The sequence below is a fragment of the Rhinolophus hipposideros genome (assembly GCF_964194185.1).
Source record: "Rhinolophus hipposideros genome assembly, chromosome: 10".
NCBI lineage: Eukaryota > Metazoa > Chordata > Mammalia > Chiroptera > Rhinolophidae > Rhinolophus > Rhinolophus hipposideros.
Window position 1 is genome coordinate 515,286 of NC_138056.1, and position 13,252 is coordinate 528,537.

Here is a 13,252-nt window from a genome sequence, read left to right on the forward strand (position 1 = left end):
ACCTGGTCTGTCCGACTCTCCCCACCTGTGCTTATTCACTCCACAGAGTGGGTGCTCTGTAAAGGGACAGATGAACACAGCCCGTTCTGCCCCAAATTACATCGTGGGCACCTTCTTTCCTCCACCTCCCCAGCTCCCGCCTCCCCCGTTGTTTCCCAATAGTTGCCAGAAGAATCTTTTTTTTTCTTTTTAGGTGACAATGATTATGTGTATTGTACATAAATTCATAAAAGTGTCTCCAGTTTAATTGCCCCTTCCAGTATGAATTATCAAACATCAAATGAAACTAACAAACACGTGCCTCTGGGATAAGAAAACCATATACAGGGGGTGCCAAAAAAGTGTATACACATTTTAAGAAAGAAAACCATTAAAATTGTAATACTCAATATATACCGATAACAAAAGATGAATACAAGTCACGTTTGACTTCTGCAATGACAAGAGGTGCTCAAAGTGGTTCCCATCAGTGTCCAGACACTTTTGATTACGGTGAATTACCGCTTGAACAACGTTGACCAAAGTGTCCCAAAGTTTCCACTCGTACCATTGTGTGTGCTGCTTCAATTTCTCCCCGGCGTACCGCCAGTGTAGTGGGTTTTCTAAGGTACACCACATCCTTTAAAGTCCCCCACAGGCAGGAGTAAAGGGGTGTTAAGTCAGGAGAACATGGGGGAAACTCAACCGCACCTTTTCGTCCTATCCATTGTTCTGGCAAATTCTCATCAAGGGAAGCTCTCACGTCTCCATGGTCTTGCACTCCTCGAACCACAACCGTTCTGCCATTTTCTTTGACTGTCCAGCTTGTCGCATGGTGATGCTAGCATTCCTTTCATTAACACCATCTTTTGAATGAACGTCATACTACACATTACTACGGTAATTCAACTTCAAAAAGTAGTACATAAAAACATCTCTTAAAATGTGTCTACTTTTTTCTGGCACCCCTGGTAGAAATCTAAATTGCATTTTCATAGAAAAAATTATTTTCTGCTGACATTGATAGCATATTTTCTCAGATACTCAGAAGTATCTTTTAAAAACCCAATCACAGGAATATTATTCAGCCTAAAAAAGAAATGAAATTCTGACACCTGCTACAACATGGATGAAACTTGGACATCGTGCTCAGTGAAAGAAGCCAGACACAGAAGGTCAAATCCTGTATGATTCTGCTTATATGAGGTCCTTTGAGGAGTTAAATTCAGAAACAGAAAATGATGGGCCCCAGGAGCTGGGAATGGGGAGTTATTCTTTACTAGGTATGGAGTTCAGTTTGGGAAGATAAAAACAGTCCTGGAGATGGATGGTGGGGATGGTTGCACAACAGTGTGAATGCACCTAATATCCCTGAGTTACGAATATGGTAAATGTATTTTTTATTTTTTTTTAAAGTTTATTGGGGTGACAATGTTAGTAAAGTTACATAGATTTAAGATGAACAATTCTGTAATACATTATATGTCACACTGTGTGTTCACCACCCAGAGTCAGTTCTCTTTCCATCACCGTATATTAGACCCCATTCACCCTCTTCTAGAGCCCCCCTTCCTCAAGGTAAAAATTTTTTAAAAGTACTGCATTTTTTTATGACTCATTTTTTCATTTTATTATTTTACTATTATTTTTTAAGGAGGGCGCAGCTCACAGTAGCCCGTGGGGACTGAACCCACTACCTTGGTATTATCAGCGCCGCGCTCTACCCGGTCCCCCAACAATGGTAAACCTTACACTGTTTTCCACTTAAAAGCGCAAACCATCAGTCACGTCGTGCCGCTTCCCTATCGACTTCCATGAAGTGCCCTCCGTACCGGGACCCTCCCCCACTGGACCTCAGCTGTGTGGCCTGGAGCAGGAAGAGCCCTTCTGGGCCTGGCGTCCTCGGGCAGAAAGTGGCACCGGGACGCCTAGGGGACCGTGCGGTTCGGTCCACACCGCCCGCCCGAGGCCCCACGCTCGGGGCTGGCTGCTTCCTCGGGACCGTTCGCAGCCACCTCCGGCCTCTGCATGTGGCCCCCCGCCGGGCCAGACCCCTCCTATCTGAAGCTGTGTCGCCGCCTTAGCCCTTCAGGCTCCACGTCAGCCCGGGGCAGCCTCGTGTATTTATTTTGGGTGTCGCACTAGAATCTAAGTTGCGAAAAAGCAGCGCCGGGCCTACTCCATCTCAGGACGCAGGCCGGCGACAGACCCCTGACACGGAGTGAGTGAGTGGCCAGTGCTCATGACCACGTGCAGACGTCAGTTTTGAGCCGACATGGCCAGAACACTGCAGGGGATCGGGCACTAGGGCCCAGGCGGCTCGGTACGGCGGGGATAGCGCGACGAGCGGCTCCCCAACCTCACTGGGTCCCACTGCGTGTGAACACCACCAACACCGCCGACAACCACCCAACAGCCGGAAGCTCAGGGGCAGAACCCGCGCATCCTCCGTGGGGCCCACGTGTGTCGGCTCAACCGCGCTTCCGGCAGCGGTGCACTGTGGGACTAGTAGTTCGCCGGCTGCGTCGGCCCCTTCCGCAAAGGGATGCGTCCTGGGCGTGGCGGCTGAGCTGCATGCCGGGAGCTGTAGGCCTTGCGCGGCATGCAGGGAGCCCTGAAGGGAGACACACTCTAGTTCGGGTTCGCGCCCGCTTCATACCGCCGCCCCAGGCATTTACGGTGACACTCGCCCTACACTACACAAGAAAGTAGCCCCGGCACTCCCTTCGCCTTTGCTGTGGCGGCTGCGTGGCTGGACGGGACAACGGACTCCCCGGTGTCGTCATTGACCGAGCGCCTCGTGACGTCACTCGGAGGCGCCCTTCACGGCCACGGGGTACGGGTCCCGGAGAATTCTGGGTAGCCGATTACCCCCGCCCCCCGCGCCGGCGCTTTCCTTTCCCTTCCGGACGCTGCTGAGGTCGCACGCGTGAGGCTTGTCCGCCGTCGCCGAGTGAGTGGGGCCGCTGGGCTGGGCCGCGGGCCGAGCGCGGGCTCTAGGGGGCAGGCGGCGCACGGAGCAGGGCGGGCCTCGTGGGGATCCCCGAGCCGGGCCACGCGCGGCCACGCTCGGGCCGGGGTGGGAACGGGAGGCCTCCGGGTAGCGCCATGGTGCTTTTTTCCGGCCTCAGGATGCGCTACGTTGCTTCCTACCTGCTGGCCGCCCTCGGGGGCAACACCTCCCCCAGCGCCAAGGACATCAAGAAAATCCTGGACAGCGTGGGCATCGAGGCGGACGACGACCGGCTCAACAAGGTAGGCGCCCCGGGCCCGGGCCGGCGGCTGCTCTGCACGTGGGGCCTCTCGTGCCCGTCGCGGGTTTCACCTTGGGGAGAGTGCTTTCCGGGGGCCCTGGTACAGCGACGAGGAAGCGAGAGCCGGGTGTGCGGCGGAGCGGCCGGGGAAGCGGGCTGCGAGTGTCCTGTGGTCTGGGCTCGTTGACTGTCCTTCGTTTGTAAAACGTGAAGGGGAAGGTGCCTTGAAGCCGTTCCCTTTGCCTAACTTGCTCAGAACGTTTTCACGGGCGGGGGGCACAAGCCTAGATGCCCTGCATCTTTCTTCCAGTGGTGAGTTGTAGAAACGTGGTGCCGGTTGCCATCTGCAGCGACTCGCGGTTGGGACGAGCCCGGGTGGGTAACCGCTGGTGTGCTGAACGGCAGCGGCCCTGGACGCCTCAGGACACTTGCTCACGTCGCGCTCCTGGGGCTGCGAAGGTGAAGTTCAGGTAGGGTCTGCTCACCGCGCTTGTGCTTTTCTGTTTCAGGTCATTAGTGAGCTGAACGGAAAGAACATCGAAGACGTCATCGCCCAGGGTGAGGTTGTGCAGGGCACTCGCCTCCGCATGGTCCATCCTAATCCCTGCGGGCCAACTGTGGCCTGTCAGGCTTCGCTTGTGGACCAGAGCACCCTAGAAGTCTCCCCCGGAGGAGCGAGCACCGCGTCAGTGGGCTCACGCCAGGGGACCTTCTGGACACTGTGGGGGCGGGTCGCTAGGGGCACCCTTGCTGTCCCTGGGCCTGGCCACCCTGCGCGGAGTGTTTGGGGAATTGGGCCTTTGTAAACAAGTGTCACCATGTGCTCTCTGAGGGGGTTGGGTGCAGAGATTGGGGTGTGTCGGGGATGACCACGGGCTCCTGCCCGCCTCTCCTGGGCAGATTGTTTTCTGGTGACGTCAGGCTGGAGTTTATGGGACTTGTTTGGGAGTTGAGCTGTTGGAGCAGCCTTTCCTGTCCTTGGGCATGTGACAAGCTAGGGCCAAAGCCAGCGCAGCAGTCTGAGCTCACTGCTGTGGACGAGTATCTGGACACTGGGACAGCAGACTCGGTCCCTGCCTCGTTAATAAACATGATTGTGCAACCTGACTCCAGGGTGGGCTGTTGTGCTGCTTGTGGACCGATTCCTAGAAGCCAAGTTCCCAGAGAGGAAGCTTCTGGGAGGGGTATGTGGCAGGGCCTCCTGTCTGGGAGAACAGGAGCCTGTGACACTGGCACCTGGCGACAGGCCCAATACATCAGGCAGGCTGAGCAGCTGCACCTGTCTCACCTCCCTTCTCTGATTTCCGTAGGGATTGGCAAGCTGGCCAGTGTCCCTGCTGGTGGGGCTGTAGCTGTCTCCGCCGCCCCAGGAGCTGCAGCTCCTGCTGCTGGTTCTGCCCCGGCCGCGGGTAAGTGCAGGTCTGGCAGCACTCGCTGCGCACGCCCTGGGACCCCTGGGAGTCCGGCCTGCATGGGGCCTGACTCACCACGGCCTTTGTCCCTTCAGCAGAGGAGAAGAAAGACGAAAAGAAGGAGGAGTCGGAGGAATCGGATGACGACATGGGATTTGGCTTGTTTGATTAGAGTCCTGCACCCCTGCAAATAAAACCCTTTTTACACATTTCTTGAACTGCCTATGAGCCTTTTTGTCAGAGCCTGTCCTCCGTGCGGGGCAGGTGTCAGGCTCCCAGGGAGGAGGAGCTGCTGGTTGACAATGCAGGGGACACTTCCTGTGGGTAGGTCCTGAGTGCTGCCAGGCCTTGAGCAGTCTCAGGAAGGGACATGAGCCCCTTCTTGGGTGTGCTCCTAGTCCCTGAGGGCTCTCCCAGGGAGTGAAGCCTTCAGGGGGATACCCAGGAAAGCTTCAGAAGCAGCAGTGGGTGGCTCCAGTAGTCCCCGTCCCCTGCTGCCAAGACTGGTAGCGTTCTTCAGTTACACAAGAGACGTGGTGGGTCGCGTCCAATTCTTGCTCAAGCCAGTGCCTCAGCTCTGCCTTAACCCCTGAGCAACTTGGGCATTCATCTCTGAGCCTCAGTTTCACCGGTTGTCCGATGGGCTATCACCTGCTTTGCTGGGCAGATGTTGGGTCACGACACTAAGTCTTTTTGGGGTGGCCTGCCCACACCCCTCCCACCAGGCTCTGGCCTGGAATGTGGGATAGAGGGCAGAGGCCCGCCCAGGCGCCATCGTGGCCCCACAGCTGCTTGTAGTGTCCTGAGTCTTCGTCTTACACCCACCAGTGCCAGGCCACTGAGTAGACACTGCTTCCCCTCCAAAGGCTCTGGGTCAGCAACTAGCTGGGGTGTGCTGTGCGTGTTCCATGTAGGACCTGCCCCTGTGGGCTGGAGTTCTGTGGGCAAAGTGAAGGAAGACAACACGGGGGTGGGGGGAAGAGGCCCAGGGCGGGACAGCATAGTGACCCAGAGGAGCAGGGACTAGGGTGGGACCTAGGTATTGGGGAGGAAGTAGAAGCCATGTTTCTGGGTTGGTGGGACATGGGGCAGTGAAGACCACTGCAAATGTCCAAGCAGCATATGCTGTGACCAGGCAATTTGCATGTGGGGTCGGGCCCTGGACCAGGTTGCGATAGGGCCCCCCAGAGCAGTGGACTCCATGCAACCCTCAGACCTTGAAGAGACGGGCCCTGTGTGGGCCAGAGGACACCATGGGAGTGGGGATGTGACGCCCCCTGGCAGGATCAGCACACGAGGGGCTCTTCCATGCCCAGCCAGGATTCCGAGAAGGAAGGGCCGCCCTGTTCCTGGCTCCAGATCTGAAGGTCCCAGAGGCCTGGAGGGAGGGACATGTACCCAAAACTGTTCAGCCCTGGTGTGGAAATGGGGGCAGAAGTCTTCCTGCACTGGGGCAGTGCCACCCCCCACCCCACGGTCCCTTGGAAGCAGGGAGGATACTTGGGCCTCAGCCTCCTCAGAGCAGGTCAGGGGAGGACGGGGGACCTTCAGTCCCTGGCTCATCCTGCACTGCTCAGCTGCCCTGTGCTCAGAGCGGGGCTGGTGGGCGGGGCTGGGCAAGTATTCTCTGAGTACAGCACCCCTCTGTCCCCCTCACAGGGAAGCCGGCGGGGCCACTAGTCCGATCCCCAGGGCTTTTAGTCCTGCTAAAGCCCTGGACTTTCCAGGCTGGCCTTGAGGCCCTGCACCCCCTGCAGCGTCCAACAGCATCCCCAAGGACTCTCCCCAGGGGCCCTGATCATACAGGTGGGGGCATAACCTCTACTGTACCTGCTCCCAACCCATGGTGCAGTGGGGACAAGTCCATGTCAAACTCAGATCCCCCTGCTGCCCCTCTCCCAGCGCCCAGGCCTGGCTCCTCTCAAGTCCCCACCCAGGACCTTTGCCCCTGCTATGGGGTGGCCCAGTGCCCTTTCATATTCTGTCCCCCATTGTGTCCTCTTTCAGCTTATGTAAACATCTGCCCCCCACCCTAGTAGGGCTGGGGCTGGATTGATTGCTCACTGTTCTGCCCAGTTCTGGTCCCCATGCCAAGCACATCGTCCGTGCTGAGTATAGGTACCTGGGCGCACAGAGCCTGAGGACTGGACAGATGGCCCCAGATGTCCGTGGCCCGCGGAGGCTCTGCTCTGGCTTCTGGCCTGTGCAGTGGCCTGCAATCCTGGCACCAGCTGGGTCCTCGGCTGGCTCCTTCCTGGGGACACAGATACACCGCCTCCCCAGCGCCCCAGCAAGGACGAGCCCGGTGTTTGGGAGGTGGGTGGGGTGCACGGCTGACTCCTGGATCCCAGCCAGGCTAGCCCTGCCCCACACACAGTCCAGGAGAAAAATGCGGAAGGGGGCGGAGCGTGACATCACCCGGAGTACTCCACCTGCTGGGGTAATTAGCGGGGGCGGGGCAGGGCCCGAGTCTTACCCAAGGAGACCCCGCAGTCTGGGGAACCCGGGTCAAACGCGGGAAGAACCCAGGTTAGTACCCAGGTGCGGAGGGGACGCGCGGGGGCAGGGCTGGAGCTTGGACGTCTGGTGCAGTCCACGGCGCTGGTGTTAGCTCTGGAAGTTGTTTGTGATTCGCATCCGGTCCTGGATGTCTGTGGGTCTGTCTGTGATGAGTCGTGGGGCCCGGGGATTCTTGGTTTGGGGAGTGGGTGTTGCTGGCGGACCCCGAGGGAGGGGGCGGCGGCTGCCCAGACACGAAGGCCCTCCCCTCGCCGGTGTCCAGATTTGTACAAGGCTCCTAGGCCCACAGACTCCGGGCGGCCGGGGCCTGAGCTCGCCCCTCTCCACCCCGCCCCCACCCCCCTCCGGCCACTGTGTCCCCCCCCGCCGCCCACGTTAGGCGGGAATAGAAGGCGGAAGGAGGCCGAGGGGCATGAACTCTAGCGGGTGTCGCGGTTAAGGGCCAGGACAACGGCAGGAGGGGTCTCCAGGAAGAGGTGGGAGGGGCGGGATCTCAAGGCAGAAGTGGGCCTCGGGCTGGGGGCGGGGCTCCAGGGCCTCCCGAGGGCGCGGCCGTTCCCCGCGCGCCTTGACTGGGCCGCGTCTGACGGCCCCGCCCCATCCAGGCCCCGCCCACCCCTCCTAAAAACACCATCTCCGGCGTCGCTTTGCACAGCGTCGCCGCCTCCCGCGGCGGAGACCCCGAGCTAGAGTGGCCGCGAACTGCCTGGCGGGCCTCCGCGATGTTCCCCAAGGAGGCGACGTTTCCCCGAGAGACGACGTGGAACATTTCGTTCGCGGGCTGCGGCTTTCTGGGTGTCTACCACATCGGCGTGGCCTCCTGCCTCCGCGAGCACGCGCCCTTCCTGGTGGCCAATGCCACGCACATCTACGGCGCCTCGGCGGGGGCGCTTACCGCCACCGCGCTGGTCACCGGGGCCTGCCTGGGTGAGCGGGGCTGGCGGGCGGGGCCGGGCCAATATTCTCCGTGAGAGTACAGCGCCCCTCTGTCCCCCGCACAGGGGAGCCGGCGGGGCCGCTAGTCCAATCCCCGGCGCCGGCTGGAGGCGCGGCCTGGTTTGTTTTGCTCCGGGGGTACCCAGGCCCGGCGCGCTTCTGGGGCCGAGCCTGCCAGCTAGGTCCCACCTCTCGGGAGCAGAGGTTGGCGGGCAATGCAGCACAAGCTATTTCATTGGGAAGAGACGGTAACTCCTGGGCGGGACCGTGAGAGTCGGGGGAGGGGCCTAAGCTGCCCTCTTGTCCGGGGCATTGGACTAGGTTCTAGCGGTCACTGTGTCCTGGGGCTGTGCCACTCCAGGCTGCCGTGGCCCCGGGGCCTAGTATGGGGTGGCTTCTGAAGACCAAATCTTGACACTGTCCCCGAGGTCCCTTGGCGCAGGGGCCCAACAGGTCAGGACTGGGCATGGCAGGCTCTCTTTGCTCTCCCTCCTGGCACACGGCCCACTGTAGGCCTCAGTCCCCAGCTGTGGCCCACCGTTTTTGCCCTTGCCATGGGATGGCAGATGTTTCTGGACTCTCCAGCCCTGTGGCTTGGAGTACAGGTGTCTGAGTGCTGGGACACACTCCTCAAGAGTCCTGGCACTGCTGCCCGGCCCTCTGCCTACTAGAGCAGCCAAGGTGACAGAGGGGTCATCAGTGACCCACCCAGCAAGCCTGTGCAGGCTTCTCCCCTGCCTCCTTCCCATGATCTTTGCCCTGAGGGGTGGGGTACAAGCAGCACAGCTGTACATTGCTGGGACCTGGAGGTCCACCGCTGTGGTCCTGACCCCTCCCTCCAATGGAGGCCTTTAGACCCAGATTAGTGGTCTCGGTCCCAATGCTGGTGTCAGGACACACCTAAGTCCTTGGTATATAGTTGAGGACATGGCTCTCACAGCACCTCCCCCACCCCACTCCCAAGAAGCCGCTTTCTCACTTGTGGTCTTGGCAGCTGGAGTCCCCACAGTGTGGCAGGTGCAGGCCCTTCACTGCCCACTCCTGACCTGGGCAGTGGTCCTGGAGGAAGGCATGGTCCTCAGCTCCTCCCCAAGCACCCTACAGCCCCCTGACCACTCCTGGGCCCGCTCCCAGTCTGGCTTTGTCCTAGGCCAGCACCCATGGCCCCCAAGAAGAGTGCTGGGGAGCTGCTTCTCTCGGCTGTGGTGGGACACAGTCATGCTTTCTGGGGGTGGTGGAGCCCCACGATTCCCAGCCTTATGCTGCTGGGCTGCGGTGCGCTTTGCGGGTCTTGATCTGGCCAAGTGGGTGAGGGCTGAGGCTGGTCAGAGTTGAGCCTCTGCCTTCCCCCTTCCCGGGCTGGGTGCCACATAACACCAGGCCTGGTGACTCATGAGTCAGGGCAGATTGTTGGGAAACTCCGGGCAGAGGGCAGGCTCAGCCCCAGCTGGCCAGCCCCATCTGTTGCCCTTCCAGGGGTGGTGGTGGCCTGCCTCTCTCTCCCCAGGGGCAGGTGGCAAAAGTCCCAATTGTGGGCCAGGGCCCCTGGTGGACACTGGGATTCCTCCAAAGTGGATGGAACACGAGTTGTGGGACCCATGTCATGGAGCCGTGGTAAGCCCAGGAATGCTGGCCCTTGACCCTTGGCCCTGCCGCCCCAGGCGAGGCCGGTGCCAACATCATCGAGGTGTCTAAGGAGGCCCGGAAGCGGTTCCTGGGCCCACTGCACCCTTCCTTCAACCTGGTGAAGACCATCCGTGGCTGCCTGCTGAGGACCCTGCCGGCTGACAGCCACGAGCGTGCCAACGGGCGCCTGGGCATCTCCCTGACCCGCGTCTCAGACGGCGAGAACGTCATCATATCCCACTTTAACTCCAAGGATGAACTCATCCAGGTGGGCCTGGCAGGGTCGCACGGGGGGGAGGGGGCACAGTGGAATGCGGGGGCCCTGCTCACCGCCCCCCTCTGCCCCTGCCTTGCAGGCCAATGTCTGCAGCACCTTCATCCCTGTGTACTGTGGCCTCATCCCTCCCTCCCTCCAGGGTGTAGTAAGTAACCTCGGCACCTGTCCTGGGTGACGGGCCTGCCACTGTGGGCTGTGGGACAAGGGGGTGGAGGAGGAGCCATTTGTGCCCCCCCAGCCCCTCACTACCTATGGCCTCACTTCCCCAGTTACTCAACAGCCAGGCCAGCCCTACAGCCGTGCACACTTCCCGTGGCTGCCCCCCTACATGCCCCCCAGCCCATCACCACTGTCTGGCCATTTCTCAGTGCCCAGGCAGGCCTGTGGCCAGTGCCAAGTGGGTGATAGGCCCAAATGAAACAGCCACTGGGTGGGCTCCGCGGTGGCCCCATAGGGCAGCCAGCTCACCTTCCAGGCCCCTCTCCATGTGACCGTGTGTCCCTGCCCCTGTAGCGCTATGTGGATGGTGGCATCTCAGACAACCTGCCTCTCTATGAGCTCAAGAACACCATCACTGTGTCCCCCTTCTCGGGCGAGAGTGACATCTGCCCGCAGGACAGCTCCACCAACATCCATGAGCTCCGGGTCACCAACACCAGCATCCAGTTCAACCTGCGTAACCTCTACCGCCTCTCTAAGGCCCTGTTCCCGCCGGAGCCCATGGTGAGCCATCCTGGCGCTTAGTGCTGGAGGAGGAGCTGTCCGCATGACCTGAGTGACCAGGGCGCAGGGTCTGGACAACCTCTTCTCAGGGCTGAGAAGAGCGCTGTGGCCTGCACAACCTCTCCACTAGAGGGCAGCCTCTCTGTCCAGCCTGGATCTAGTCTTTAGGGAGGGGCGGGGTTTGCAGGGACACCAGGGACTCTGGGGGGCAAAACAGGGCGTCTCTGACCCCACTGCTCCAATTTATCCATCCCCCTGCCTCAGGTGCTGCGGGAGATGTGCAAGCAGGGCTACCGGGATGGCCTGCGCTTCCTGCGGAGGAACGGTGCGCAGGGGCCAGGCCCCGGTGGGGGGTCTGGGCGGGCTCTGCACCTTCGCCCCCAGCTGACCACGTGTTCCGTACTCCCGACCCAGGCCTCCTGAACAGGGCCAACCCCCTGTTAGCACTGCCCTCTGCCAGCCCCCATGTTCCCGAGAACAGGGAGGAGGAGGAGGTCTTGGTGGCCGTGGAGAGGACCCGAGTGGACGGGCACTTGCAGCCCTCCGGGCAGGATCACATTCTGGAGCGTCTGCCTGCGCGGCTCAATGAGGGTGCGTGGCGAGGGGGTGGTGCAGGGGCGGAGAAGAGTGGGGCTGGGCTCCACCTCCCCCCACCACGGTCAACTTCCGCTCCTGTACCCACCCCACCCACAGCCCTGCTGGAGGCCTGTGTGGAACCCAGGGACCTGCTGACCACATTCTCCAACATGCTGCCCGTGCGTCTGGCCACCGCTATGATGGTGCCCTACACTCTGCCACTGGAGAGTGCCGTGTCCTTCACCATCCGGTACAGGATGGAAGGGTGGGAGAGGAGCTCAGAACCAAACTTGGGTCTAAACCATGAGCAATGGTCACCCCGGGGAAGAGGCAGCTGGGTGGGGGGTGCGGTGGAGAAGCCGGGCACAGGCAGGGCCATGGGTGGAGGGGTGTGGGCATGCGGGCCCGGCCACAGACCCTGAGGCCATGCCTCCCGCCCTTGGCCCAGCTTACTGGAGTGGCTGCCCGACGTCCCAGAAGACATCCGGTGGATGAAGGAGCAGACTGGCAGCATCTGCCAGTACCTGGTCATGCGTGCCAAGAGGAAGCTGGGCAGCCACCTGCCCTCCAGGTGAGCTCCTGACTGCCGTGTTCACCGGGGCCACAGTCTCATTTCAGTGGCCCCCAGTAAAGCCCGCCCTCCCTCCCCACCTGCAGGCTGTCGGAGCAGATGGAGCTGCGCCGCGCCCAGTCGCTGCCCTCCGTGCCGCTGTCGTGCGCAGCCTGCAGCGAGGTGCTGCCCCGCTGGATGCGCAACAACCTCTCGCTGGGAGACACGCTGGCCAAGTGGGAGGAGTGCCAGCGCCAGCTGCTTCTCGGCCTTTTCTGCACCAACGTGGCCTTCCCGCCCGATGCCCTGCGCATGCGCCCCCCGGCCCGCCCCGCCCCTGCGCCCCCGCAGCACCCTCCCGGCTTGCCCCCATGCTGAGCGCCCCTGCTCACGCCTTCGCAGTCCCCTGGGGTCCCAGTGCTGAGGGCCAGGCCCCCAGCTTCCCTGCCCCATGAGGCGGGGCCCTGGGGCCAGCTGAGCTCCCTGTCCTCGGCCTCTCCATGCCCCGGTGGAGTGAGGAGATGGGACCCTCACAACTGAGAGAAGGGGCTTTGCTGTCAACACCTCCCCCAACCACTCACCTGCCTAGGCAGGCAGGTGGGTCACCTGTGCCTTCATCGCCCCCTCCCAGGCCCGCCCTAGGGCAGGGCAGGGGGCCTAGGGTAGGGAATGGCAGCCCGCTGCCCCCGCCCCCACCCCTGCCGTGCAGTATTACTCCAGAATTCTGCCCCTGCTCCTTCCTCCCTGCGCATTTTTCATTTTTTTGTTGAAGAATGTGTGTGAAGAATTATTTATTTTCGCCAAAGCAGATGTAATAAATGCCACAGCTCAGCCCCTGTGTCTTCCTTGTATGTGACCCCCGTCTGCTGACCAGCGTCTGTACAGCTTTAGTTCAGGGGTCCCCTCCCCTTAAGTGTGGCGTTCAGGCCAGGGGCTCACCTCTAGAGGCCCCTGTGGGCCTCCTGGGCTGCAACCCTCTCTTCCGCTCTTTGCCCCCCACTTTGCTCTGAGGTCTGCTGGCTGACCCTTGGACACAGCTTTCCAAGGGCTAATGGAAATATTTTGGACTAAGATCCTTGCTAAATAAAAAACGAAGAAATGTTTACAAAAGGTGGCGTCCACACCTCTGCTCCATGGTGACATGGGGCATGGGGCTGACTTCAGTCCTGTGGAGGGCGAGGTGCCCCAGGGAGCGTCAGGGGCTTCTCCACTTTGGGCATTTGGCCTACGGCTCTGTGTGGCACTGGGTCCCCCCTTGTCATCACAAGCCTCATTGTCCAGGGGCACAGTACCCTTGTTCCCGTCACACTCCTTGCCCACAAGCTACCCAGTCCCCTGTCAATAATACATAGGGGCCTGGAATATCAGGCAGGGTGAGGCCTGGTTCTGGGACAGATGT

General features: G+C 60.7%; 2 protein-coding genes and 1 long non-coding RNA gene across 4 annotated transcripts; 2 read left to right on the forward strand and 1 right to left on the reverse strand.

Annotated features, from left to right (window-relative positions):
• Positions 1-2,826: 2,826 nt before the first annotated feature.
• RPLP2 (ribosomal protein lateral stalk subunit P2) lies at positions 2,827-4,857 on the forward strand. 2 transcript variants are annotated; one of them, XM_081065094.1, is made up of 5 exons: positions 2,827-2,932; positions 3,111-3,234; positions 3,743-3,791; positions 4,544-4,642; positions 4,741-4,857. In XM_081065094.1, the coding sequence occupies exons 2-5, from the start codon at positions 3,112-3,114 to the stop codon at positions 4,815-4,817; spliced, it is 348 nt and encodes a 115-aa protein (XP_080921220.1). In that variant the 5' UTR covers positions 2,827-2,932; position 3,111; the 3' UTR covers positions 4,818-4,857. The 2 variants fall into 2 exon arrangements, with proteins under 2 accessions (XP_080921220.1, XP_080921221.1); XM_081065095.1 differs by having other exon boundaries at positions 4,744-4,857.
• LOC308504458 lies at positions 4,783-7,490 on the reverse strand. The gene is made up of 3 exons (XR_013994362.1): positions 6,768-7,490; positions 5,862-6,023; positions 4,783-5,583 (listed from the first exon to the last, which is right to left on the reverse strand). It is a non-coding gene; the product is annotated as an uncharacterized lncRNA (long non-coding RNA).
• PNPLA2 (patatin like domain 2, triacylglycerol lipase) lies at positions 6,798-12,959 on the forward strand (the record flags this gene model as incomplete). The annotated part of the gene is made up of 10 exons (XM_081065093.1): positions 6,798-7,174; positions 7,821-8,092; positions 9,763-9,995; positions 10,084-10,149; positions 10,518-10,727; positions 10,992-11,052; positions 11,142-11,318; positions 11,421-11,553; positions 11,752-11,874; positions 11,961-12,959. 10 exons carry the CDS (start codon positions 6,798-6,800, stop codon positions 12,229-12,231), a joined length of 1,923 nt encoding a protein of 640 aa, XP_080921219.1. The 3' UTR covers positions 12,232-12,959.
• Between the last annotated feature and the right edge of the window lie 293 nt (positions 12,960-13,252).

Coding starts and splice junctions, on each gene's coding strand:
- RPLP2 (XM_081065094.1), top strand. CDS start 3,112: ATGCGCTACGTTGCTTCCTACCTGCTGGCCGCCCTCGGGGGCAACACC. Junction 3,235..3,742: donor ACGACGACCGGCTCAACAAG/GTAGGCGCCCCG, acceptor TTTCTGTTTCAG/GTCATTAGTGAGCTGAACGG. Junction 3,792..4,543: donor CGAAGACGTCATCGCCCAGG/GTGAGGTTGTGC, acceptor TGATTTCCGTAG/GGATTGGCAAGCTGGCCAGT.